This window comes from Malaclemys terrapin, chromosome 11, assembly GCF_027887155.1.
Source record: "Malaclemys terrapin pileata isolate rMalTer1 chromosome 11, rMalTer1.hap1, whole genome shotgun sequence".
NCBI lineage: Eukaryota > Metazoa > Chordata > Testudines > Emydidae > Malaclemys > Malaclemys terrapin.
In genome coordinates this window covers 19,096,619-19,121,111 of record NC_071515.1, presented here as the reverse complement: position 1 = coordinate 19,121,111, position 24,493 = coordinate 19,096,619, and the positions used below count along the sequence as shown (strand labels likewise).

The 24,493-nt window shown below is 46.0% G+C and overlaps 1 protein-coding gene across 4 annotated transcripts in view; it reads left to right on the top strand.

Moving 5' to 3' along the window:
* The window catches only part of NRP2 (neuropilin 2), a 124,203-nt gene that overhangs the window by 11,930 nt on the left and 87,780 nt on the right, over positions 1-24,493 (top strand). For all 4 annotated transcript variants that reach the window (XM_054044749.1, XM_054044748.1, XM_054044751.1 and 1 more), the window contains exon 2: positions 7,839-8,016. In XM_054044749.1, coding sequence (XP_053900724.1) covers positions 7,839-8,016 — 178 coding nt within the window. The remainder of the gene's footprint in view (positions 1-7,838; positions 8,017-24,493) is intronic.

Below are 24,493 nucleotides of genomic sequence, written 5' to 3'. Positions count from 1 at the left end.
CCCAGATAAAGCTCATTTGTTTTCTGTGGGCCAGATGACAGGCACAGTTTGTAGGGGCGGGCACCACGGAAACAGCCTACGGCTTTGTGCCTGGGCAGCCCTGATGTTTTGCAGATGCTCCCAATTTGGCTGCAAGGAGCTTTGACTCTCACTCTCCTTGGACTCTGACATACAACAAACGGACTCAAAGGGTCTGCATGTCACCCAGCTACTGGGAGCTCCTTAAATCAAGGCATTGGGACTTGGTAGGGAAGTACATAAACTTCATAGTTCATTCATGTCTGCTCAGAGTGTGTGTTGACATGGCTCTGGTTACGCCCCCAAAGTCCTGTCCCAGCATGCACTGGGCTCAGCCAAAGGATTCTCTGGGCAGCAGCCTCCTCTTCGGTGGTTCTAAAGTCCTGGCTGTGACTCTCCACAAAATGTTACCTAGTCTGGTCCTCACTCTTGGTGCAGGCAGAACTCCCACTACCTACCTGGTGCTGGAATGTCTCAGCTCTGTCTCCTTCCTTGAATGGGTATGAGAGCAGGAGCTGCTCCTATGTCATGTGCTATTTTTGCATGAATGCATCGTAACCAAATATGACCCTAGTGAATCAAAAAGATTTATTGGTGGTTTCTTGTTGGAAGCCACCAACTCTGAGCGGCTGCAGCATGTGTGTTTGTTTTGAAATGCACCTCTTTGGCCAGGGTAAGTTTAAGTTACACTTGGAGTTGGCCGTTGCTTTTTGCATCCAAGATCAGAGGATGCATTGAACCCTGCTCTTCTGATGTCAGCAAAATCTGGTGTGATTTAATTGGCAGAAAACTCACTCAGTGGGAGAACACCCTCTCTCTCAAGATTTCAGAGCGTTCGAAGGCGGCAGGGCACTCTCATATCATCTCTTAGGCAGATCCCTGGGCCCAACCATCTGCTTTGATCCACTTGTGTAATGCTTGCCAGGCCAACTTCAAAGGGAGTGGTGTGCACATGCACGTGAGGGGCTGATCTTGGCCAGTGAATTTCAGCAAGGAGAGGTTTCTCCTAATTTTCCCATGGGGAGATGAGGGGAAATATGTTCTGCACCACGGAGTGGGCAAGGATCTCGGCTCTCCAAACCCAGCTGCGTGGGGAAACCTTGCAGTTCTCAGAACACCTTTGGAGGGCTGGAGCCTTTGTGCTGTGTCCAATGTTTTTATGTGATGCCTCAGGCCTTTGGTTCCCCACCATTACATTGCACAGTACTCAGGGAGCTGTATTACCATGGGCTTCCCATCAACCTTCCAGGGTCAGTCCCAGACTCCCAGTGTGGCGGAGGAAGCAGTGTAAGGTCATGCTGGAAAGATCTTACTCCCCTGGGGATCTGAGGGCGGATGATGCCCAGGAGAGCAGCTGCCCCCGCCCCCACCAGAGCCATGGCAGCACTGTAGAGTTGGTTTAGAGAAGTTTCCCTGTGATTGAGGGCAGGGGAGGAGCAAGCCAGAGATCTGCTGCTTCCCCTGCTGACCCACCACCCTAGATCTAGCTCCCCTCCTCCAGCTAGCCTGGGAGGGAGCACAGGAGAGCGGTTTCCAAACAGCGCATTTAGCTACTGAGTGGCGGAACATACTGGGCCCCTAGCAGACCTGGCTAATATTTAACGTTTCATTTTAATTTTATTAAGTGAATTTAAGGCTGGTGAAAGCTTCCAGGGCATGCTGAAGACTGACGTCTTCTGTTTAATCCATACAACACACATAGCTTGTGCGGCAGCAGTTCCTGCTTCCTTCACCCTGCCCAGCCCACGTGGCTCAAGTCCTGACCTGTGTGGACAGACCTGGGCTGGAAATGTGGCTCAGGCCTTGTCCACACACAAACTTGCACCGGTTTAGTTAAACCAGCTTGAGTGGATTCTGTGATTTCGGTTTAAGAGTGTCTTATTTCTGTTTAGCTTAAGCCTGTGGGCTAGCTTGCCTTTATTATATTCACTGCTTTCCATTATATTCTGCTTTGCATTATATTCAGCAGTAATGCAAGAAACCCACAGGCCTGTATTCTGTAAGACATTAGCTTCAGCAAGTTAGCATAAGGCTTGAGGCCTCTGAACGTTGAACAGATAAACTTTGCACAGATAAATGGCCCAACAGAAAACCCAAAGTATTTGGGGAGCTGATAATAGAGTTAAAGGGGAAGTTCTGACCACAGATACATGAGTCACCACAGAAGTGTCCTGGCAATGAACTGACGTACATAACAGGTACATGAGATACATCTAAGGCTAACCTGCTTACTTGCCTAGACATCTTTTCTTCTAAGTTTCTTATTTTCTTATGGGGTTGATTATTTGTTTTATAGGTTTATATTACAGTATATTTTGGTTGTAACACAAGGGACCTACAGGCTACATCCTGTATGTTGAGCTAAGGCAAAGTTCACATACATGTTTGGACCTTTCACCTAGAGAGATGGTGATGAGCTAAAGCATAAGGTCCATATATGGCTGCGACCTTTAACATAGAGGATGCATTGAAATAGGTTGGTATGGGACACAGGCGCCAGCTTCTAATTTTCCCTGGGGTGCTCAACCCCCACTCAGTTCCAGGCCATCCCCACCACCCCACCCCTTTCCCTAAACCCCCCTCCTGCCCAGCCTCTTCCCACCCCCGCTCCACCCCTTTCCCCAAGGTCCCACCTCCGCCCAGCCTCTTCCCGCCTCTGCTCCAACTCCACCCCGCCTCTTTCCGCCCCCTCCCCCAAGCGCACCCCCTTCCTGCTCCTCCCCCTCCCTCCCAGCACCTCCTGCACTCTGCAAAACATCTGATCTGCAGCGTTCAGGAGGCGCTGGGAGGGAGGGAGAGGAGTTGATCGGCGGGGGCTACTGGTGGGGGGCAGGGAGGGGAGCTGGCTGCCAGTGGGTGCTAAGCACCAGCTAATTTTTCTCTGTGGGTGCTCCAGCCCTGGCGCCTATGCATAGGGGGCTTCCTAAGTTCATGATGGATCACAACTTGGAATTTGGAAAGAACCAAAAAACCTGGTTAGGACAGAAATAACAAATGTGATACCTACCCACAAAAGGGCCATGGTAACGAATTGACGTATACGATAATAAGTTGAGATCATTGATATACTAACCTATAGGAAAAAGCCGCTTCGATATTAGTAAAGTGAGGAAATACAAATAAGCAAATAGGGAAAAATCCCCTACAGAATATGCATCAAACATAACGGCAGCGTAACATATTATAAAAGTGGCATCGCAGCCGAGGGGCAGTAGGAGAAGGAGATGTAGTCCTTGGGAGGTGCCAGAATGATGGCCACTGGTGATGAAGGGAAGGTGATGGTGATGAGGAAGGTGATGGCTAACACTTCAGGGGATGATGTGAGTATATGGACGTGCAGATGTACATTCTGTAGTATCTCTATCTACCTTACTGAGTTGGGGTGTTGTCACTGTGCTAAATGTATTCATAAACTATATTTATAAATAGAGAAGAGTTCCTATAGTGTGAGTGTTGCAACTGTGCACATCGGGGTTCCCAACTATATCATAATTTGAATAATACTGGGCCTGATCTTGGGGCAAGGACCTGTCAATCCTCAAAGTTATAACTGGGGATTCTTAAGTAATCAATATAATTAATACATAATCTAAAGATCAGGCAACTTAATTGACTTAAGCTAAATTGAAACAAGCCTGATTTTTGCTGAAATGCAAACAGCCACACAGCCTTTTGCACCAATTAAGCTGAACTGGCTTAAAATGACACTGTTATTTCAACGCGGTATGTAAACTAGCCTTCAGTTTTCATGCACATCAGTACTTGGCCGCTCCGCTGGGGCTGCCAACAAGGGGTGACCATTCTGGTGGTGCATTTTTGTGGTGAGGGCATTTGTCCACTGGAAGCTGGACTGACACCAGCGCCAAATTGTCTAGCCCCCCTCCCACCCCCCCAAGGAGCCATTAGATCATTTGGTCAGACAGGGTTGCTTTATGAGGCCTCATCTAGCTGATGTAATATCCGCCGTCATAGTATCTAAGTGCTGATTATGGACCAGCTGCTGCTGTGGTGTATACCCTTTGCAACCCTGTTTATTTCAACGGGGCTGCTAAGGGAGGAATGCCACAGCAGCCTCTGGCCCTGTTAGAGTAGCAGGTGACATGTTCCTGCAGGTGAGGTGTTCTAACAGTAACAAAGAGAAACACAGTTGTTGATCTCCCTAGTATCTATGGAGCTGAGAAATGCAGCCCCCCCACCCCATCTGTTTGTTTGTTTCATTCAGTTCAATTACATTTTGTCTTTTAGACTGTAATCATAAAAGGAATTCGGGTGTAAAACCGTTGGGCCTGATTGTGATCTCACCTACCTGGTATAAATCAGGAGTATCTCCACTGAAGTCAGTGAAAATGCTCAGAGTCAAAACTGGTGGGAGATAAGAATCAAGCCCATGGGATCAGTCAGTCCCGCCCTGTCTACCTGGTATGGGTTTACACAGAAATGTGTGAACCCAAGATTTGGGGTGAAAGTAGATTTCTGCACCTCATTTTATCAGCCAAGAATGAAAGAAGAAAGGTCAGATTCTGATACCCATGTTCACATGGTGGATCTCCTTAATGCATGAGTTGTCTTATTGACTTTATTGGGACTGCCTCTGGAGTATTCATTCTGTTGTTCAGCATGAGTAAGGGTGCGAGAATCCTGTGACGAGTTGGTGATACCAGACTAGTGAGTAAGCATGTTGAAAAAGCTGGAGAGAGGATGATGATGTGTGGAAGGATTGAATTTGTTTTCATTGCTTCAAGACTTCACCCTTTCCAAGAAAAGCAGTCTGCAGCTTGAATATTTATCTTCATTAGCAGGGTGTACAAGTGTGCAAATGATGTGTGGATTTTTATGGGAGGGTGTGGAAGTGTGTACATGAGTGAAGTGTGAATCACACATATATATCTCGGCATCAACAGATAGGCAGACACATCGGCGCGCACTATCTGTCTAAAATCCACATAGCCACATGTAGGTGCATGTGCTTCAGAAGAGAGGGAAAGAGATCTGCGCAAGAATGTGCGTTTGTAAATATTTTTGTATTGAGCAAGCTCTCTGTGGAACAAAACCAGATGTTTTTATGAGTCCTCAGCTCTTAACTGTTTTGATGTGCTTTTTTTTTTTTAGGATTTTGTTTTATTTGGGGAAAGGGAAAGTCACAGCGATGCCCTTTAAGGTGCGAGGAGAAAGCTATTTTTAAGGAGGAATATGGTTTAGAACATCAACAAGTAGGAGGGGATAAAAATAGTCCTGTTTTGTGGCAAAGGAAGTGATTACTCCATTGTGGGAAGGACAGAGCACCCCTCCTCCTTTGAGGAGGCTTCCTGTCGCTATTGTTCACCGCTGGGTCTGCATGCAGCACAGGCTTTTTCTTTTTTCCAGGGAATTTGCAGGGAAGAGGCAGCGGGTTAAGTTGAAGTGATGTCTTAAGAACCATCCCACCTGGCTGCACGGTTCTCATTGCAGAAAGACTGGCACGGAGCAAGTCGATTGCTGGGCTGTGGTTTTCCTGCAAAGAGCTCTGGCAGAGGAGCATACAAATTGGAAAATCACACCCTCTGCAGCCTATAAGGCAGCTGCTGCTCCACGTTCAGACACCTTTAAGGCCAGATCCTCAGCTGGCGTAAATCAGAATAGTTCCATTGGCATCAATGGAGTTAGGCCGGTTTGCACCAGCTAAGGATCTTGGCCTTAAATCTTCCCAAAGGATAAGCCTATATTTCCAGTTGCACTGACTAACAAGATGTTACAAAACCTGTATGAGTGCTGTCCTGCAGTGTATGCAGTACACAGAGCACCCAGAGGAATGTAATTTAGTTTGCTTAAAGAGGCGAGGGAGTAACTTTCAGAAGTGGGCTCATTTGTGATGGGCTAATTATCTCTGCCTTTGTGTAAGACCTGGTGTAATTGTTCATCTGTGCTAGAGATCAGGCTCCCTCCTGTGCTTTGTCAGTGAGTACAAGATTGTGCATCCCCCTTAAAGGAAACGGCCTGGCTCTGTTTTGTGATCTAATGCAGATTAGCACATCAGAGCTGGAACAAGTGGAGGAGGCATGGCTTTAGTGCAGTGCTGCACGCGTGCCCTTTCTTTCCCCTGTGCATTTGAACTCTAGACAAGCTGTTTGTTTGTCTAAGATGGAAATGGCGCAGACAATAATATTGCCAGGCTGGGGAATGGCTGAACTGCACCTGTAGCGAAGAAGATCCGGTCCTGATGGGTGGCTGCTGAGAGGTAATCTATAATTCACAAGGCCTTGCTGCTTCATGCAGATGGTGATATTGAAGCATGACTGATGCCAGCGGCGCAAAATCTCGGAGGCATTTCCTTCCGCCACCCCACCCCCCTTTTGTCTTATTCTTTCCTCCTGGTTTGCTGTGGCTCTTAAATTAAAACCTTCCCAAGGCTAAGTGCGCCTGGTGCTGAGGAATTTCAGCCTTTGCTCACAAACATCCCACATTTTCAGTGGCGGGTGGTACACTTCCCACATATGGCTTCAGTGACAATTGAGGTCACTCAGTCTGTTAACAAGAGTGGGCTTGGGCTGGTTTATAGCTTGGGAATGAGTGGGGACACACATGCACTTGCGTCCACTAAGTCTATTTCATTGTTCTAGTCTAGGCTGGGTGTGGCAGGGAGGAGGAAGCCTGTCTCTGAACCAGGAATCAGGCTACAAGAGTGACTTAACTATTGTCTGAATAGTGTCTGCATCTGGGAAGGCGACACAAGCACTTTCCGTAGCCACTTGATGCTGTTGGCTTAGCATCATCTGGTTGGCAGCCCCCATTGGATTGCTATGGAGCAGCACGATTGGCTGAATGGAGCCAGCGGCGGCACACAGTGGTGGCAGTGATGGCCGCTCTGCTGGGATTGAGGGAATCAAGGAATGTAAACTATAGATGTCTATTGTAGAAAGATACTTTGTTAGGAATCTTAGTATGTTATCAATTGACTCTATGATGCAGATTTTCCTCCCAGCGAGTAATGAAATAATAAATCAGATTTGTGGTGTTCATAAGATTAAATGTTTTTTTGAAGATGAAATCGCCCTCTAGGGCCTGTTATAACCCAAAGCTGAAAGTGCTTCCTTTGCTCAACATGTAATTGTTACCAGGCTATTTCTGGGCCACAAAACCACCATTGTTGATTATTGGAGTCTGTAATTCCAACTGCTCCGTGGCTTGAAGTGTTTCAAGAGAAGAGAGACAAAACTGAGAGGAGAGGTACTTAGAAGAGGGGAAGGAAGAAGGGAGTGGAAAGACTGTCTTGTGGTTTAAAGCACGAGGCAGGGAGTCAGGCGATTGGGGATCTATTCCCATCTCTGTCACATACTTCCTGTATGAACTTGGGCAAGTCACTTAACCCTATGTGCCTCAGTTTCCTTACCTGCAATGTTAGGATGATGCTACTTCCCTAAGTTGCAGGGGTATTTTGTGCATTTTCATCCAGCAATGTTTGTACAGTGCCTTTGTGGTTTCTATGGAAGAGTGCCATAGGAAGCTTGTAAAAGAGCCAATAGAGGGAGAAAATAAAGGCTGCTCCAAATGATCTGATATCTCACTGCCTCTTTTTTAATAAATCTGTAATTGCATAGGGAGGAGCGTTTATGGCTCTTTTCTGGTCTGTCTAAAATGTGGTATGTGTGTGTGTATGGGGGGGGGATTGTGGTATATAATAATCGCCTTCACTGTAAGCACCCAGTGATTAGCTTTGTAGTTGCAGACCGCACTGCCGTAAAGGCCTGTTAAACATTCTTTATCAGACAACCAAAGGCATAAATGTGAATGTTTTGAAGTTCATAGCCAATTTCAGCCACTTGTTCTCTTGATTGTTTTTGCAGTTCAGTCATGCGGGGGTCGTTTGAATTCAAAGGATGCTGGTTACATCACTTCACCAGAATACCCACAGGACTACCCCTCCCACCAGAACTGCGAGTGGGTCATTTACGCCCCGGAAGCAAATCAGAAGATTATCCTCAACTTCAACCCTCATTTTGAAATTGAGAAACATGACTGCAAGTAAGAGCCTTCCTCTTCTTCTTTACTAGATAATCTGCTCCTCCTCCTCTTCCTCTCTTAATCTAGAAATGTCAGGACCAAGCACTCCCGGAAACAGGAAACTGGGTGGTGGCCCCAGTCTCCAAAGCATACCTCGTTATGTCACCCTCCTTCAGAGTAAGCAAAAATCTGGCTTACCTTGTAGCAGGCTGTCACACTCAAAAGGAAAGGCTCTGAATCCCAGCCTTGGGTAGCGATCCTTGGCACATAGACGGTGTTGGGTTCTGTTCCCTGCATCGCTGCTGATTCTGCCACACTTGGTGAATTGTGATTTTGAAGGAGAGACCAGGAAGCGGGATATCCAGGAAAATCAATTAGCAGCTAGTAAATAATTAACAGCATCAATGGGCACCATTAAAGGTTGAATTAATGATGTGGTCTCTGTGGATTTATAATCGGTATGTGCCCTCCGGAGTCCATGACTAACTATTGAGATGTCTGAAATGTGGAAAAGTTTAGGGTCTCCTAAAATGGGGCTGATTCTGCAATCTTTCCACACACAGTATTTCCTTTGATTTATGAAAGCATCCACATATGAGACTCTAGGATCAGGCCCACTGACACAAAACAATCAGCAAAATCTTAGGTGAAGATTAAAAATGATGGCGCCAGATCCTCAGCCGGTGTAAATCAGCGTAGCTCCATTGGTTTCAATGGAAGCACACTGCTTTACACCAGTTGAGGATGTGGCCCATTAGATACACATGGGCCTTGATCCAACCAGTGCTGAAGTCGGTGAGTGTTGAGGGAATTCAGCACTTTTGCAGGATCAGGCCCATGTACAGTGCGGGGAGTGGGGCTGAACATGGACATAAGGGACACAGGTGATCTAAGCAAAATTGTGAGGGAGTGATCCTGGTTTTATTGTTGTGCGTTTAGGCCGAGCTGCTTAACTTACTGGCGGTTAAATGCAGTCACCCAAAACTCATGGTAATAAAATATTATAGTTCCACTGGAGTGTGACTCAGGAGACTTGGAGTCTATTTCTGGCTCTGCAACTGGCGTATTGGGTGACCTTGGGCAAGTCATTTCCCCTCTCTGGGTGCCAGTTTCCCCTTTTGTAAAATGGGTAGTGATCTCCCTTGTAAAACTCTTCGAGTATATAGAGGGGAGTGTGCTATGGTAGTAGGAGTTAAGAGTCCAGGTTCTGACACTGGCTCGTTCTGTTGCCTTGGGCAAGTTAAGGCCAATATTGCAAAAGTGCTTCACTCCCACAGGCAGCCCCAGCTTTCAGAAGAACCGAGTATGTTGGAAGCTGAATGCTTTTGGAAATCTGGCCCTTTAGCAGTCTGTGGGAGCTGAGCTCTTTTTGAAAAGCTGTCCCCAGCTGCGGGTGTAAGCACTTGAAAATCTGACCCTGAAACTGTTGCCTCACGTCTTGCCTGTTTTCCCATCTATAAAATGGGGATAAGAATGCAGTTGTGGCAAGCACCACCAGCTGTCACTATTACAGCTAGTTATCCAAGTTCTTTTTCTTATTGTGTGTGAGCAATTTTGTTGCCTGAGAAGAAAGGTTGGTGTTGGTACTTTTGGTTGCATAAGGCTCTAGGTGGAGGGAGTTTTGTGAGCAGCAAGAGAATTTGCTGTCCGCAGTGGTCTCTGGTTAGAATCAATTCTTGAGGCAGAGTAGCTCCCTAGGAACTAGGGATCAGTGCTGGGCTGAGAGTGCTGAAGTTGGAGATTGCCTGCATCTCTGTTCTAGGACTAGTGCATGTGTGTAATTAATGCAAGTTACACTTTTGGAATATGCCCACACCACTGATTCCGCCTCCTCCTTCTTTGAGCTGCAAGGGCCTGGATGCCTACTTCAGCTCCACAAGGGTGCAAGGCTGGTGTTAGAATGGGATATTGGTGTTGGAAGGGGCACTAAATACGTGTTAATTCCTGAGTAAGGCTCAGTCAGTGAGCTTTCTGAGATCACTGCAAAGAAGAGTTTCTCCCACGGTGCTGATTATTTTAATTATTTTCTCTTTTGCCAGGTTTTTTTTTTTTTTTGGAGGCACATCTGTTCAGTCCCATATTTCTTTTTCTTTTTTTAAGCGTGTCCAGCCACATTGGGAAGTAACTGGGCCTTCCCCCTCACTCCCCCCATCATGAAAGGAATAATTTGGTGTAATTGAAGCCCTCGAAGGCCTTTCTCTCTCTCTGCTTCATCCCTGCTCCAAAGAAGCTCCTTAGTTTGGAAAGCACTTCAAAACAAAGAAAATTGGCCGTCTTCTGTTATTTTCTCCTCCTGTGTATTAGTCACAGCCAGGATCTTAATGCTTGTAGGGTGGGCGCTTTCTAAAATGAAGCTTGGAAAAAACAGGCCATTGTCTGTGCTGCCCTTCCAACACAATAATGCAGCAGTAAAGCCGGGAGCAAAAGGGGAAAGGGAAAGAGAGATGCTCTCGTTAAGACCAGCCAAACTATTCGGAAATAATTGTAATAGCCCGTCTGCTCGCCATTTCTTCCTCTCAGCACTGCGAGTGCAGCTGCCGTTTTCCTACTGCTGCTCTTCAGTCCCATGCAGTGGGATTGGGTGTCTGCTATCTGAACCGGGAAGCGGTATCCAGTTTGAAAAGAGCATGCTGCTTTTGTGAAAGGTTGCCATTCTGTCACATTGCATTGCGTAAGCCCTGCAGTCCTGCACATGCCAAGTTTTATTTTGATCTCAGGAGAGACTTGAACCAGCCTCCCATAGATGAGAAATGAAGATTTTCTCTATAAGTGGCTGTTCTACCCCATCCTTCGTAATTGCCATTTCTCTGTTCAGTCTGTGCTGTTTGCTTGGAAAATCCAACTCAGAAGCTTCAGTGTTGCGTGAATCACTGCATTCTATAGCCACCTTTTCCAGTCACGTGTCCCTTCTCCAGCTACGTTTCTCTTTGGACCATTAAAAGCCTCTTCCAGAGATTGTCTCCTGAAATCTACCATCCACTGCTCTGCTGAACTAATGGTGCTGAAGGATTAGACTGGGTAGAGCTGCCTTTGAATTCCAAGTCTTTTCTGTATAAACAAGGTGGAGGCAGATTCATTTCACATCATAGTGGAACAGTCTTGCTCCCACTACAAACAAAAGAACCTCTCATTCGAGTCATAACAGCTTAACCAGGAAAACATTATCTAAAAATATACATACATAAAAAACAGCCCAGCATGTTTTTTCTGTCGACTTTTTCTGAACATGAAATGCAGTTGAATTATGAATAACCCAATGGACATGCTGTCTCTGGCTGTGATGATTTCACATACAGTATTGGCTTCAACAAGAGTACTTGTAGCCCCCTCTGGTGGTATCATGCCAAACAAGGCATATATCTCAAGAGAGTTTGGACCTTGTGAGAGGTGGCTGTTCAGAGAGCTGGCAGAATGAAAACCAAAGATGAGCCTGAGCCACAGAGTTTGGACCTTCCGTCGAATTTGGATCCAAAGGAGTGGCCTCATCGTGAATGAAAACTGTTTTTAGAAAAAGGGTACGGTAGAAAGTACTATGGGAAATTCATGCACATTTACCCTGCTGTGAGGAGAACAGAACTTAAAGGGACAGTGCTCCCAGTCTTGTGCTGGCCTGCCCATAATTTAACTCATCTTACACATGTCTCATATTTTGTTTTAAAGCTACTCTGCTGATCTTGGAAAATATCAGTTTCCCCAAAGGGGGGTAGCAGCATTGACTGATAGCCAAATTCTCTGCTGCTGATTAATTATTTGTATTACAGTAGCACCTAGTGTTCCCAACTAAGATCGGGACACCATGGTGCTAGACTGTACCAACACAGAAGGGGAGACAGTCCCACCCCCAAAGAGTGGCTGCTCTAAATAGACAAGACACACAATGGGTGGGAGGGGAAAGAGAGGTGAAGTTTCTTGCCTAGGGTCATATAGTTCATCAGTCAGGAAGCCAAGAGTAGAACCCAGGGCTCATGACTCCTAGATCAACCAAAACACATCTCCTTTGCTACTAGACACCAATGATAACAACCATGCTGCTGTGTGTTCCATGGAAGCCGTGGGTGTTTGATGTGGGATGGGATCCCATTAGACACATCAAGCTAGAGTCCAGTTAGCCTGCAAGGTCTTGTTGTGGTTGCATGAACCTCTCAGTATTTCTAGCAACCTGGGCACTGAAACAAGCAAACAAAAATATTCTGCTTTCCGAGCTGAGTCCTGTAGATTTAATATTCTGTGTGCTCACAAGAAAAGAGCAGGGCAGAGTCAATGCAAAGAGGGGGTGAGTGCCCACAAACCAAACCACAGCTTGCAACTATAATTTTAGGCCCAGCACCCTTGACCAAATCCCTTCACACAAGAACATAACATTGCAAGAAATCTTCCTTCCATCAGCAGAGGTTAAAGAGCAGACAAGACAGCAATTATAGGTGACTAATTAGTAAATGTTTTGAAAAAATATGCAGAATTAGCTCAATAGTAAACATTTTAGAAACAATGCCATTTCTTTCTGAACTGGGAAAATCCCTAGAAAATAGAAATATATGAATAATGTTAGAGAGAGATGTGTTTTGAGGGGACGTAGTAAGCAACCATACTGTATCTTCTGTGAATGAAACAATGGGGAGAGTTCAACTTTAAGCATGAAGGGAAGGGAAATCATAGAGGAAACATTCGTGAAGGCATTTGGTTGCTTGTAGGTTTATGGGCTGGACAAGCAGAAACAGTGTTTTGAGCTGGAGCTGTTCGGACATCAGCACTGTCTGCAGTGGAATCTGTGGTTAAACTGGGGCATACTGTAACCTAACTCTGCCACCATCCCTATCTCCATTCATAATCCCTGGGTAGGTGGGCGCATTTGCCAGAACAATCAACAGCAAATGAGTCAACCATGTTGACATTTAAACATTGCATTAGTCTTCAGAGTTAACAGCCACTGAATTGAATGGAACAGCTCACGTGACTCTTTGAGTTATTGTGGCCCGTTGACTGTCAACAGAAGCATACAGCCAGCTCTGAATCAGTTTGTGCTTGTGTTCTCAGTCGTAAATCCTTAAAGGATAGTTTGAATTCTTCAGACACTGATGAGGCAGAAGAAGTGCTGCTATGTTTATCCCACCACACTATTTTACCCAGCCTGCTGGGCGCAGGAAGGTCAGGATTTGGTTCTGTACAGTGTATCCCTGTTGGAACTGTTAGAAATTAAGGGCCAAATTGTGGCTTTAGACACTGCCCCTGTGGGCCTCAGAGACATACTTCTGAGTCACCGTTCTGCCCCTGTTTCATCCTGGCACCTGGGGGGTAGTGGTTTACTGCTAGCCTATCTCCTCAATAAATTACTACTCACACTGCACTCGCTCAGCTTGTCTGGGTAGAGAGGAAGGGGACAGAGCCAAGGCACTGGTCACCTATTGCAAGGAGGGAGTAGGCAAATGAATAGCCCTGCTTATTCCTGTGTACCTGGACCCAAGATCCAGACAGCCCAATGGAAGAATAACGGGGATTCCTGCTGCCCGACACAGTCACTCTCTAGCCTGATGGTATTTCTTCTGTATTTCCTTCTGTATCCTGTATTGACCACACGTAATGAAAATCCAATGTAAAAGTAATGAAGCAGTCTAATTAAAACAAATGGACAATAACCACAAGGAGTGAAATACTAGTGGCTGTGGGTCAGCATGCTTGGGTTCTGTTGGTGGCAATGCTCCAGACTTGCTGTGTAGCTTTGAGAATATCACTTGTCTCTTCTTTTTGTGTCAGTTTCTCCTTCTACAAAATGGGGATAATAATGCTTACACATTTCAGAGGATTGTTATGAGGATTAGTGAATTATTATTTGTGGAGAACTTTGAGGCTGTATGAAAGGTGCCATATGTATAAAAATGTATTCTTTAAGTGCCTGATACAAAGCCTACTGCTATCAGTATAAGCCTTTCCACTGACTTTTAGGGGCATTGGAGCTGTCCTTTAATGAGATTCCAGCTACCTTTGCTGCATGTAGTTTCTTAATTTATGTTATTCAGATATTTATTTATGTATGGGAGAAAGGAGGGGCCTGAAGCTAATATCTAGGACTGGGAGTTAAGAGATCTGGATTCTATTCCTGCCTGCTGCCTCCATCTTTGGCTTACTGTGTGGCCTGGGGCAAATCACGTAGGGTGCTTTAGTTTCCCCATATGTAAAATGGGAGACACTATTTAACTCATAGCCCACTCCAAGCATAAGGAGAGGTGGAGTTCCTGCAATGGGGGAATTCTGTACAAAGGATACCATGTCATAACAACACACAGCATCAGGTCAGAGTGCTAAGCACCAGGCACATTGTTCATCTAAGAACAGAGGCCAAGAAGTCCTCTTCTGACCAGACATGAGTTTCACCATCAAGTGTGAAATCTGCAATAAACAAAGGCAGCAGAATGCAAAAGAGTCACTGGAACCACAGGAGATTTTTGATTTTCCAAGGTTGGCACTGATCTATTTGAATTAAAAGAGAGAGATTATCTCTTATTAGGAGACTAGCATTCAACATTTATTTGAAATGCAGCTGTTGCACAACACATCGAGTAGCAATGTAATAATACATTGAGTGTAAATCAGTTTGTTTGCTGTGCAATTCCTGATGGGCTAATAACAGGTATGGCCTACAGTTCATGACTAGCTCATTTTAGCCACACTGACATATCAGTTCGAGCACACTGTGTCAGACCCTCACTATGCTGATTAGTAGAAAAATCATTACAAATAGCAAAGAACTTGATTTTTTTTTTCTTTAAAGAAAGAAGCCCTGGGAGATTCGTGGGATCCACACAGAGCGTTGTTAGACTACTGCAACTCGGGGCTTTTATTTTTTAATAGTCAAAACAACTCAGAGATGAAGGTTGCCAGTATCTAATAAGCTTCTTGAGCCAAAGCCAATTAATCCTGGGGAAACTATCAGAGCAAGATCCTGTACCAAGGATGTCAGAGAGTGACCCCTCTTGCAAGTGGGACAGGATTACGTGCCACAGTTGCCACTGAGGGTCAGTCCTACAGGAGGAACAGAAGATCCCAAAATAAAAGCAAGGAAGAGAGTGACTCTTTCTTGAGGACATTCAGAATTCTCCTTTGCTGACACAAGGAGCACAGGCACTGATCATGAGAAACACCCCCCGCAACAAACACAGACTGCAGTTCACAGATCTTCCTTAGTTCCTCACATGAGGAACTTCCATGAGAACAAGAAGTGGCCAATGCATCAGAAATTCAGTGGGATTCAGAGCCAGTAGTTATTGACAGACATCCAATGAGAGCTAAAATGTTAGGGGGATCAGGGCATCTGCCCTGACTTCTTTCCTAGGACCGTTGTTTGATTTGTGCATGCTAAAGTAATATTTTAGTTCCATTTTTATTAAAATAAAAAGGGGAAGATATAACAGTAGCCCCAGGAGTTGGGATACTGACCCTGACATTTGACAAAGGTGTTAATCTTTGGTAGTCTTGACCTGTGGCAGGTGGCTATCAGCGGGAAATAAATACTGGTCCCTTATCAGCACGCCTGTGTGTCACATGATTATTACAGGGGCAAGAACCCACAGTATCCTGTGTTTGCTGTGGCTTGCTTAAAGTTATTTTGCTCCATTTGATTTCTTAAGATTTCCTTTGTGATCGTTTCCTGCCATGCGCCTTCCAGTTGCGGGCAGGTGGTCAAGGAGTGAGACATCTTTCTGTCTCTTTAATTATGGCAGCTTGGGGTACCCCGACCCTCCCATGCCCCCTCCTTCTTCTCCCTTTTCATCTGGAATCTGGAGATGTGAGGCTATAGTATAATAGAGTGTCAGAGGAAGTAATTGATTCCTCATATACACAGAGAATTCTCTTGCCTTTAGTGTCAATGGAGCTGAACCAAAGCCTTGGAGGGTGAGAAAGGCGTGTAAGGCTCCCTGGCTGAGTTGTCAGGGCAAAACAGACATGCTGGGGGAGACTGAGTGAGAGAGTGAAACAAAGGATTGTTTTAATAGTAAAGGAAATAAATATCTCTGAACAAAGAAGTAGCAGGGCATTGTTTGTGGGGGGAGCAGGGAGATTTCAGTTGCCTAGATTGATAGATTATAGTCACCCTACTTCCAAATTGTTCCTCAATAAGAGGAAATATATCGATCCACTTCACATTCCCACCCACTGCTCCTTCTGCTTTTCCCCAAGTTTGTTCCTCTCAGGCCTTGCTTCCATTAGACTGTGTTATCACTCATGCAGATGCTGTACTCACATGGTATGTGACTCGGCAGTAAAAATGCTTATCTCTAGTCTGCGCTAGTTCTTGGCCCAGTGCTAGAGTCTGTGGAGCACTAACCATTGGGAATAGTGGGCAAGAACATTTCTAGTGCAGACACAACCTTTGAGGAAGTTGCAGTTTCGGCTATTCTGCTAAGGGTGGATTTCAACTGGCACAGGAGATCTACTTTCTACTGTAGGACTATTGAGAAGGGACACGCTTTCTCCCCACTGCAGGTCCTATCCTCATCCAGCCTCTTCTCCTGTGATACAGGTCCCGGTGTTCTTGCCTGCTTTCTGTTGAATGGCCTGTATTTCTAGCTGGTGTGCAAAATTAACTTTTGAAAATTGTACTCTAGCCAGGCCAAACTGCAGGATATTTACCAGACAAGTCAGGATGCTTTTAGCATCTGAGTCACCCTGGCTTGATCCATCCCTTCATTGCACTGTATCTAATTGGCTGGGATGTGCAGGTTTATATGCAAATTATCAAATACATGATGGTGCTCTAGGGTATGGTGGAATACAGTAAGTAGCTTTCCTAATGTATAGACATTGTCAATTGCACAACCAGTCCAGCCCCTAAGAAGGAGGGAGAAAGAGTAGAACTTCAGTCCAGCCTTACTGTAACAGGGTTGCTTTTAAACTGAGCAATGTCTTCATAATTCCTCTGACAGAAAAGGAGCCAGAATATAAACTAGAGGAGAGTGAAAAACTACTGAGCAAAAGAAGTCAGCTTAGCAGACCAGCCATTGGAAGACCTTCCCATACCATCATTAAGGACAGGACTATTACAGGGAAGGTGGGAAACAAACTGCTAGGAGGATTAGGGTGAGCTGATCATTTTTGGGTTCTCATAGTTTTAGGTTAATGTGGCTGGTGCTATATTTATTCCAAGAGTGAAACAAACAAAAGGCTGCGCAGTAAGCAACAAAGTGTGAATGGGTTCGAGGTAGTAGTGGGCCTGAGCGACAAACTTCCCACCTGACTCTGATTGTGAACTAGGTGAGGAATCAGGCCCAGGTCTGTGGCTGTGATATGACACCAACTTGGTCTGTCGCTGAGCTTCTGCCTTGTACTTTCCTTCAGTGAACCTTCTGCTACTTATTATTATCTCTTATTTATTATATTTCTTCTGCTAGTGAGCAAGCGTCAGTGAGTGGTGACAGTAAAATGAAATAGAAAACAAAGTCCAATTTTCTCCACAAATGGATTGTAGCAGAAGCAGGGAGGTGCAAATGGAGTTTCTCAAGTGTCTGTGTGACAGGATGGGCTGTGAGTTGTTTCAATTCTATTACAATATTAACAAAGTAGAACAGTGTGGAAGCTGGGGGTGATCCTTGAAGTATTTAATCCATTTTATTCCTGTTTTCATTCTGATTTACTTTTTTTTTTGGAATACTAAAGACTTCTTGCAACAAAAGAGCCCCGAAGCTAAAGATAGAAAGGTGAAGAATGTATATAGAGATGGCTTTAGAGACAGAAATAAAATTAAACAGCCACGTGTAACTCCTGAATAACAGCCTGCAGAAAACCCCTAACGTGCACATTAGCACATCTTATTTTCTTCTATAATGAACAGTTTTCCAGATATGTCCCAGATGCAAGCTCTTCTCTCCTCCAACGCTCCTTTCGGCTGAGATCTGCCACAGGAATGCAGCCTGAAGAAGGGATGGTAACAAATGTGGGGGAAGTATTCAGAGTTCATTTTGGCGAGGGGCAGTGAATGGGAAGCTGGAACTAAATACTCATCTGAGTCTGAACTTGCCAAAGAAGCAGTTTTAAAAATCTTTGATTCTCCTTTCTGCAAGGTATATTTGGCTGGATTTCACGTAATGTACAGTAATTGCTGGAAGAATCTCTACATCGGCACTGCTATCATGGCAGTGAAAAAAAACAAAGATTATAAATAGATGTTATTTGTGGTTTCCATTTATTTATTTATTTTTGTCTCTGAGGCATTTTGGAAGCAGTCTTCCAATCTGTTTTGGGTTATTCTCTCTCTTTCTACTGCCTGAACTGGATGGCTAGTTTTTCTCTCTTCTCAGAAGTTCTGGTCATTTGGGTTAGGAAGAGTTGAGAGAATAACCCAAAACAGAGTGGAAGAATTGTTTGTTCATAAAACCCCATAATACCACGTACACACCACACAACTCTAGGCCTGAGTCTCCTCTCACTTACACCAGTTTTAAACCACTGTAACTTCATTGACTCCAGTGAAGTCACTTCTGATTTGCACATTAGATGAGGATCAGGCCCTTTGGGCTTTGCTACTCCACTGCCCTGCAATGAGAGCAAAGTGGGCATAAAACACTACCATTCTGAATTAGTAGCATTCTATGGCCATTGTGCACTGCATGAATGAGTATACAAGCGGCAGACTAGAATCACACCCTTTATGTCTACACACCAATTTATAGATACAAATACCGATATACATCAGGCCTGGTTCTGCTCTCACACCCATGTAAATTAGGAGTGACTTCACATAAATTGATGAATTACACCCATGTAAAACCAATGTAAGTCAAATCCATCTGCCATATTTATAATTAATGGCTATAGATAAAATCCCACTGGCAGCAAATATAAGTTCTTTGCTATGATGTCATCAGAAAGATTACTTTCATGCCTCTGACATCATGACCGTAAATATGCCATTTAAAAATCCCCTGCACCTTTTGCAACAGTTTGACTTGTGTTATTTGTATGCTGCTATTGCTTAAGATTCTATAATCCTCACGCTTCCAAAATCTTCTGTTTGATTTGAAAGCGGTTTATGGAAAAGCACAATGTTGGGTGGTGACATCAGAGCAACTGACAGAGCCAACCAGCATGCAGTTGACATTAATTCTGCCTGCTGCAAAACATCAGTGTTAGACTGAGTTGCTGGTTCACCTACCTCTTTCCCCACCTAATGCTGAACTGTTCCGTAACCATTTTTAATAAAACTATTGATTCTCAGCTCTGACATCATCACCATGAAATAGGATATTCTTAAAGCATGTTTAAAAACCACCCACAACTTTCGGAGGATTTTATAAAAGGGATATTGTGAACAGGACCGCCTAGAGGATTCAGGGAACCTGGGGTCTTCGGCGGCGGGGGACCCCGGGGCGGAAGGACCCCCCGCCGCTGAATTGCCACTGAAGACCCGGAGCAGAAGAAGCTCTGGGGGCCCGGAGCCCGCGAGAGTTTTCCGGGCCTCCCGGAGCGAATGAAGGACCCCACTCCAGGGCCCCCGAAAAACTCTCGTGGGGGCCCCTGTGGGGCCCGGGGCCTGGGGCAAATTGCCCCACTTGCCGCTCCCCCCCCCCCCCCCCCGGGCGGCCCTGATTGTGAAAGAGGCAATTAAATTGGCTGGCAAAAGTTCTGGCTAAGCAGTCTGCCAATATACCTGCACTAGCTGGCAGTATATTAGCCCTTTCGGGCGAGAATTTGCAATATAATAGTGATTCACACACACACCCTTCCAATTTTTTCCTATTATGAGCACTTACAGTAGGACATGCTGTGCTAAACAGGACAAAGGAGTGAGTGCAGGGCTGGGAGGCCTAAATCAACATTGACCATTCCCAAATTTGAGAATGTTTGGATTTAATCTAAGTATCTATTTGTCTGTCTTTCTGTTGGTCTGTCTGTGTAGCCTAGACTAGTCTAATATAATGTAATCTGTTTAATCAAGTCTGGATCCTATTCCTGGCTCCATTGCAAACTTCCTGTGTGACCTTGGGCAAGTCACCAATCCTCTCGACTTTCCTACCTCCCAGGGTCTTCTGAGGATACATTCATTAATGTTTGCCAGGTGCTGAGATATTGCAGTCACGAGCACCATGGAAATGCTTCTACTATAAATAAAACTAATAATAAAATGTGGGGAAAGTTGAGATTATAACTTTGCGGCTAGTTCTCATCTCTAGATCACAAGCGTGGTTTCATGAGATAAACGGCAAATAGGGTCGGTTTTATCTAATCTCTCTCCTTTTTAAAAAGGTGAAAGTAAAAAATGTAGAGAAAATACCATCCGAGCTAAAGTTTTGCATGTGACTATTGCAGTTGGGAAACTAACGGTTTGAGCATTGGCCTGCTAAACCCAGGGTTGTCAGTTCAATCCTAGAGGGGGCCACTTAGGGATCTGGGGCAAAATCAGTACTTGGTCCTGCTAGTGAAGGCAGGGGACTGGACTCGATGCTTTCAGGGTCCCTTCCAGTTCTATGATATAGCTATATCTCCATATATTATAATTCAGGCTTTTGTGGTAAGCACGGGGGTTACGCTGGGCAGTCATGAGGGTCTATAGACCCTCTGTTGCTTTTCATGAGGGTCTATGTGTTTTTCTTTGTCCTGCTTTAAGCTCTGCCTTCCATTCCCAGTGACTGCATCCCCTCCTCCTCCTGCTACCACTTGCTTACATGTCCCTGCAGTGTTATCTTACCATGTTTGAATGACTCTGGCCTCAGCAGCTAGGAGGATGTGGTTGACAGTAGGTTCGTTGATCTCTGCTTTTGCACTGAGCAGCATGAATTTAGGCTCTGCACTTTTGGCTGTGTTGCTCAGCATGGTAGCTGCAGGGTGAGTCTGCTGGAGAGCCCAGAGGTATCTGGTTACATTCTTGCTAGGTGTATACTGATGTTTCTGGACTTTGTCTCTTCCTGGGACCATGCAAGGGTGGAGGTGTATGTTGCCTCAGGTCGATTGTGAGGAGGAAGCACTGGTGTATCTACATCCCAAGGAGCAGCATAGCTCTTTGCCTGTCTGGGTGCCATTTTGGGGCCAAGCTGCAAGAAAGAACCGAGGTGCAAACCGGGGCAGCAGGACTTTGGTTGGTTTGTGATAGTCACACACTGATTCCACTTAGACTACTCCTGTGAGTGAGGCAAGCTAGATTCACTCCAGCATATGAACTGGTTGCCAGTGTAACCTTACAGTACTACAATACTAATGCCTGCAACCCCAAACCTGGCCTTCAGTTAGGGCTACCATATGTCCGGATTTCCCCGGACATGTCCGGCTTTTCGTTCTATAAATAGCCGTCCGGGGGGGATTTTTAAAAATCTAAAAATGTCCAGGATTTCCCCAGTCGGCTATTTATAGATCGAAAAGCAGCGGCCAAGTGCCGCTGGGCAGCCAAAGCCCCTTCCCGGCTCCCCCCATCCCCTGCAGCCTTACCACTCCGCTGGCCCCGCAGCTATCTTCCCCCTCCTCCCCTCCCCTGAACGCTCCGCCCCCTGCTCCCCTGATTCCCGCGAAGCTCGAAATGAAGCAGGGGCAGGCCGGCGGCAGCAGCAGGTAAGCTGGGGGGGAGGAGGAGGAGAGCTCCGGGGAGGCGCGGCCCTGGCCAAGCGGCGCCCGGCGGCCCCAGCAGCACCGGCCAGGACCCGGCCCGGGCCCCAGCACCCCCGGCCCCGGCCCGGCCCGGGCCCCAGCAGCGCCGGCCCCAGCACCCCCGGACCCGGCCCGGGCCCCAGCAGCGCCGGCCCCAGCACCCCCGGCCCGGGCCCCAGCAGCGCCGGCCCCAGCACGCCCGGCCCGGGCCCCAGCACCCCCGGCCCGGCTCGGGCCCCAGCACCCCCGGCCCGGACCCGGCCCAGGCCCCAGCAGCGCCGGCTGAGCACCTCCGGCCCGACCCCAAGCCCTGCAACCCCGGCCGGAGCGCAGCCCGATTCCTGGGCTCTTTAAAGCTGGCCCTGGTCAGGGGACAGGGAGGGGGGGTTGGATGGGTCGGGAGTTTTGGGGGGGGGGCTACCAGGGGGGCAAGGGTGTGGAGAGGGGTTGCGACAGTCATAGACAGGGAGTGGGGGGGTTAGATGGGTCTGGAGGGGCTGTCAGGGGGCCAGGGGTGTGGAGAGGGTTTGGGACAGTCAGGGACAGGGAGCAGGGGGGGTTAGATGGGTCTGGGGTTCTGGGAGGGCTGTCAGGGGGCAGGGGTGTGGAGAGTGGTCGAGGCAGGCAGGTAGCAGAGGGGGTTGGATGGGTCAGGAGTTCTGGGGGTCCTGTCGGGGGCAGGGAGCAGTTGGATAGGGCATGGGAGTCACCAGGGGTCTGTCTGGGGGCAGGGGTTTGAATATGGGGTGGGAGTGTGGATAAGGGTCGGGGCAGTCAGGGGACAGGTAGGGTAGTAGGGCATTTTCAGGAGGGGGCAGTCAGGGGACAAGAAGCAGGGGGGCTTAGATAAGCGGTGGGATCCTAGGGGGGCAGTTAGTGGCAGGGGTCCCAGGAGGGGGCAGTCAGGGGACAAGGAGCGGGGGGTTGGGGGTTCTGAGGGGGGCAATCAGGGGGTGGGAAGTGGGAGGGAGTGGATGGGGGTGGAGCTGGGGCGGGGCTAGAGCGGGGCTCCTCCCCCCCCAGTGTCCTCTTTTTTGCTTGTAGAAATATGGTAACCCTACTTCAGTGTTCTAAGGGCTAACACCAAAGCTGCTTACAAACCGGAGAAAACACAGAGTAGCAAGATACTGAGCAATAGACAGGGCTGGCAATAAGAAAAAAGAAAGTAGTAGAGACATTAAAAGGCCTTATACTGAATTATAAAAACTCTCTTAACACCGGTAAAGCAAGGTCACTTTCTGTTAAAAAAGAATCTTTAATAAATTGCAACACCATTTGTAAGTGATAGATGTTTTCTCAAAAAGAAGAACAGGAGTACTTGTGGCACCTTAGAGAAGAGTAGCTAAGCATGTATTCCCTGCTCTCTCTGCTCTCTCCCCCCATTGCCTAGGTAGGCAGAAGCACTTCGACTTTCACTCCCTGCATCACAAAACACCCAATGATGTGTGTACAATGCTGAGAATAAACAAAACCCTGTGTTTGAGACTGTTTCAAGCCCAGTAACCCCCCTTCCTCCTTTAGCTGCTGTTGCAAGTAGTTGTTCCATTGGTGTAGACTGTGGTCTGCATCCATGTAAAAAAAACATACTTAATCCCTTGACCACGTTTTCTTGTAATGGGTGTTGATTGCTGGGCCAACCGTTTGCATCGCTGTCTTGTTGGGGATTGGAATAGGAATTGGTTATGGTATTTGACAGTAGTTTTCTCTGTGCAGATATGACCTAGGAGTTCAGCTAACCAGTAAAATTGTGCCTTGTGTTGGGCTATGTTTACTTAACCAATGGAATTATAGTATTGCATATGAATGAAAACCAGCTGTTTTGTGATTGGCTGAGATAGTTCAGATGCCATCATGCCATTATGTTGCCCCACCCAACAATGAGCTGTTCCATAACCGTCTGGAAATGAAACTGTAAGTGCTGAAAAAGTCCAAAGGGTTCCACCCCCTCCAACCCCCAACACACTGGAAAAGGAACCAAGTTTGGAAATTGTGCTTAAACTTGATGTAAACAAAATTCTAGCAAAACCAGATTTTAACATGGTTTGGCCAGTGACCCCAGCATAACAGAAGTACATTTAACAACGTACTTGAGTTTGGGCCAGTGTGTGGGCAGAACCTAAGTGTGAAAGAAAATGAGCAGTCTCCATTGCGGAAGTTAGCCTAGATTCTCAATTTAGTATGTGAATTCTTGGAATGAACATATTTGCTCTTTCACTTTTAAGGAATCAAGCATGAAATCTAACTTGCTCTTATAGTGCATTCTGGCAGAAGTAATCTCCTGGTGTGAATACTGTCCCACTTTGCAGATCTGTTTATGAGTACTGTAAAAACATAATGAGAATTTTGCCTGAGTAAGGACTGCAGGGTTTGGGCCAAGATTTTTAACAACAACAACAAAAATCCCTTATGTGTTTATATTAATTCCCCATTTGGCAAAAACGATCTCTCGACCTCCCGCAGACTTATTTAGTTGGTTGTAAGATTTGATTTATTAAGGATTAGTTTCATGAGGAGAAAACTCCTCTTTAAATGCTTGGATGAGGCCAAATGTTTTAATGTAGAGAGGAGCAATTATTCCCCATTGAATAACTCATTAGATGAATTTAGACTTTTTTTTTTTCTATTTGCAAATTGTCTTTGAGCAGATTGCAAAATTCACGAGTTTTATTTGTTTTTTGAAATTATTCACTAATTCTTGGTCTACAGGATGTTATAGATCTTGTCATTTCATAATGTGTTGCTTGATTTCATAAGTCATGTATCTTTTCTTCTGGATACTGATTGGTTGATTTATGTCACGGAGACAGCATGAACTCACAATTCCTGCTGTGCTGTTGAGTTACATAAACGAGAGAACAGAAACGACGCGATTTGACTTACGGGGATGTAAACCAGCCTATTCAGCACAAATGGCAAATTTTATAATCAAATG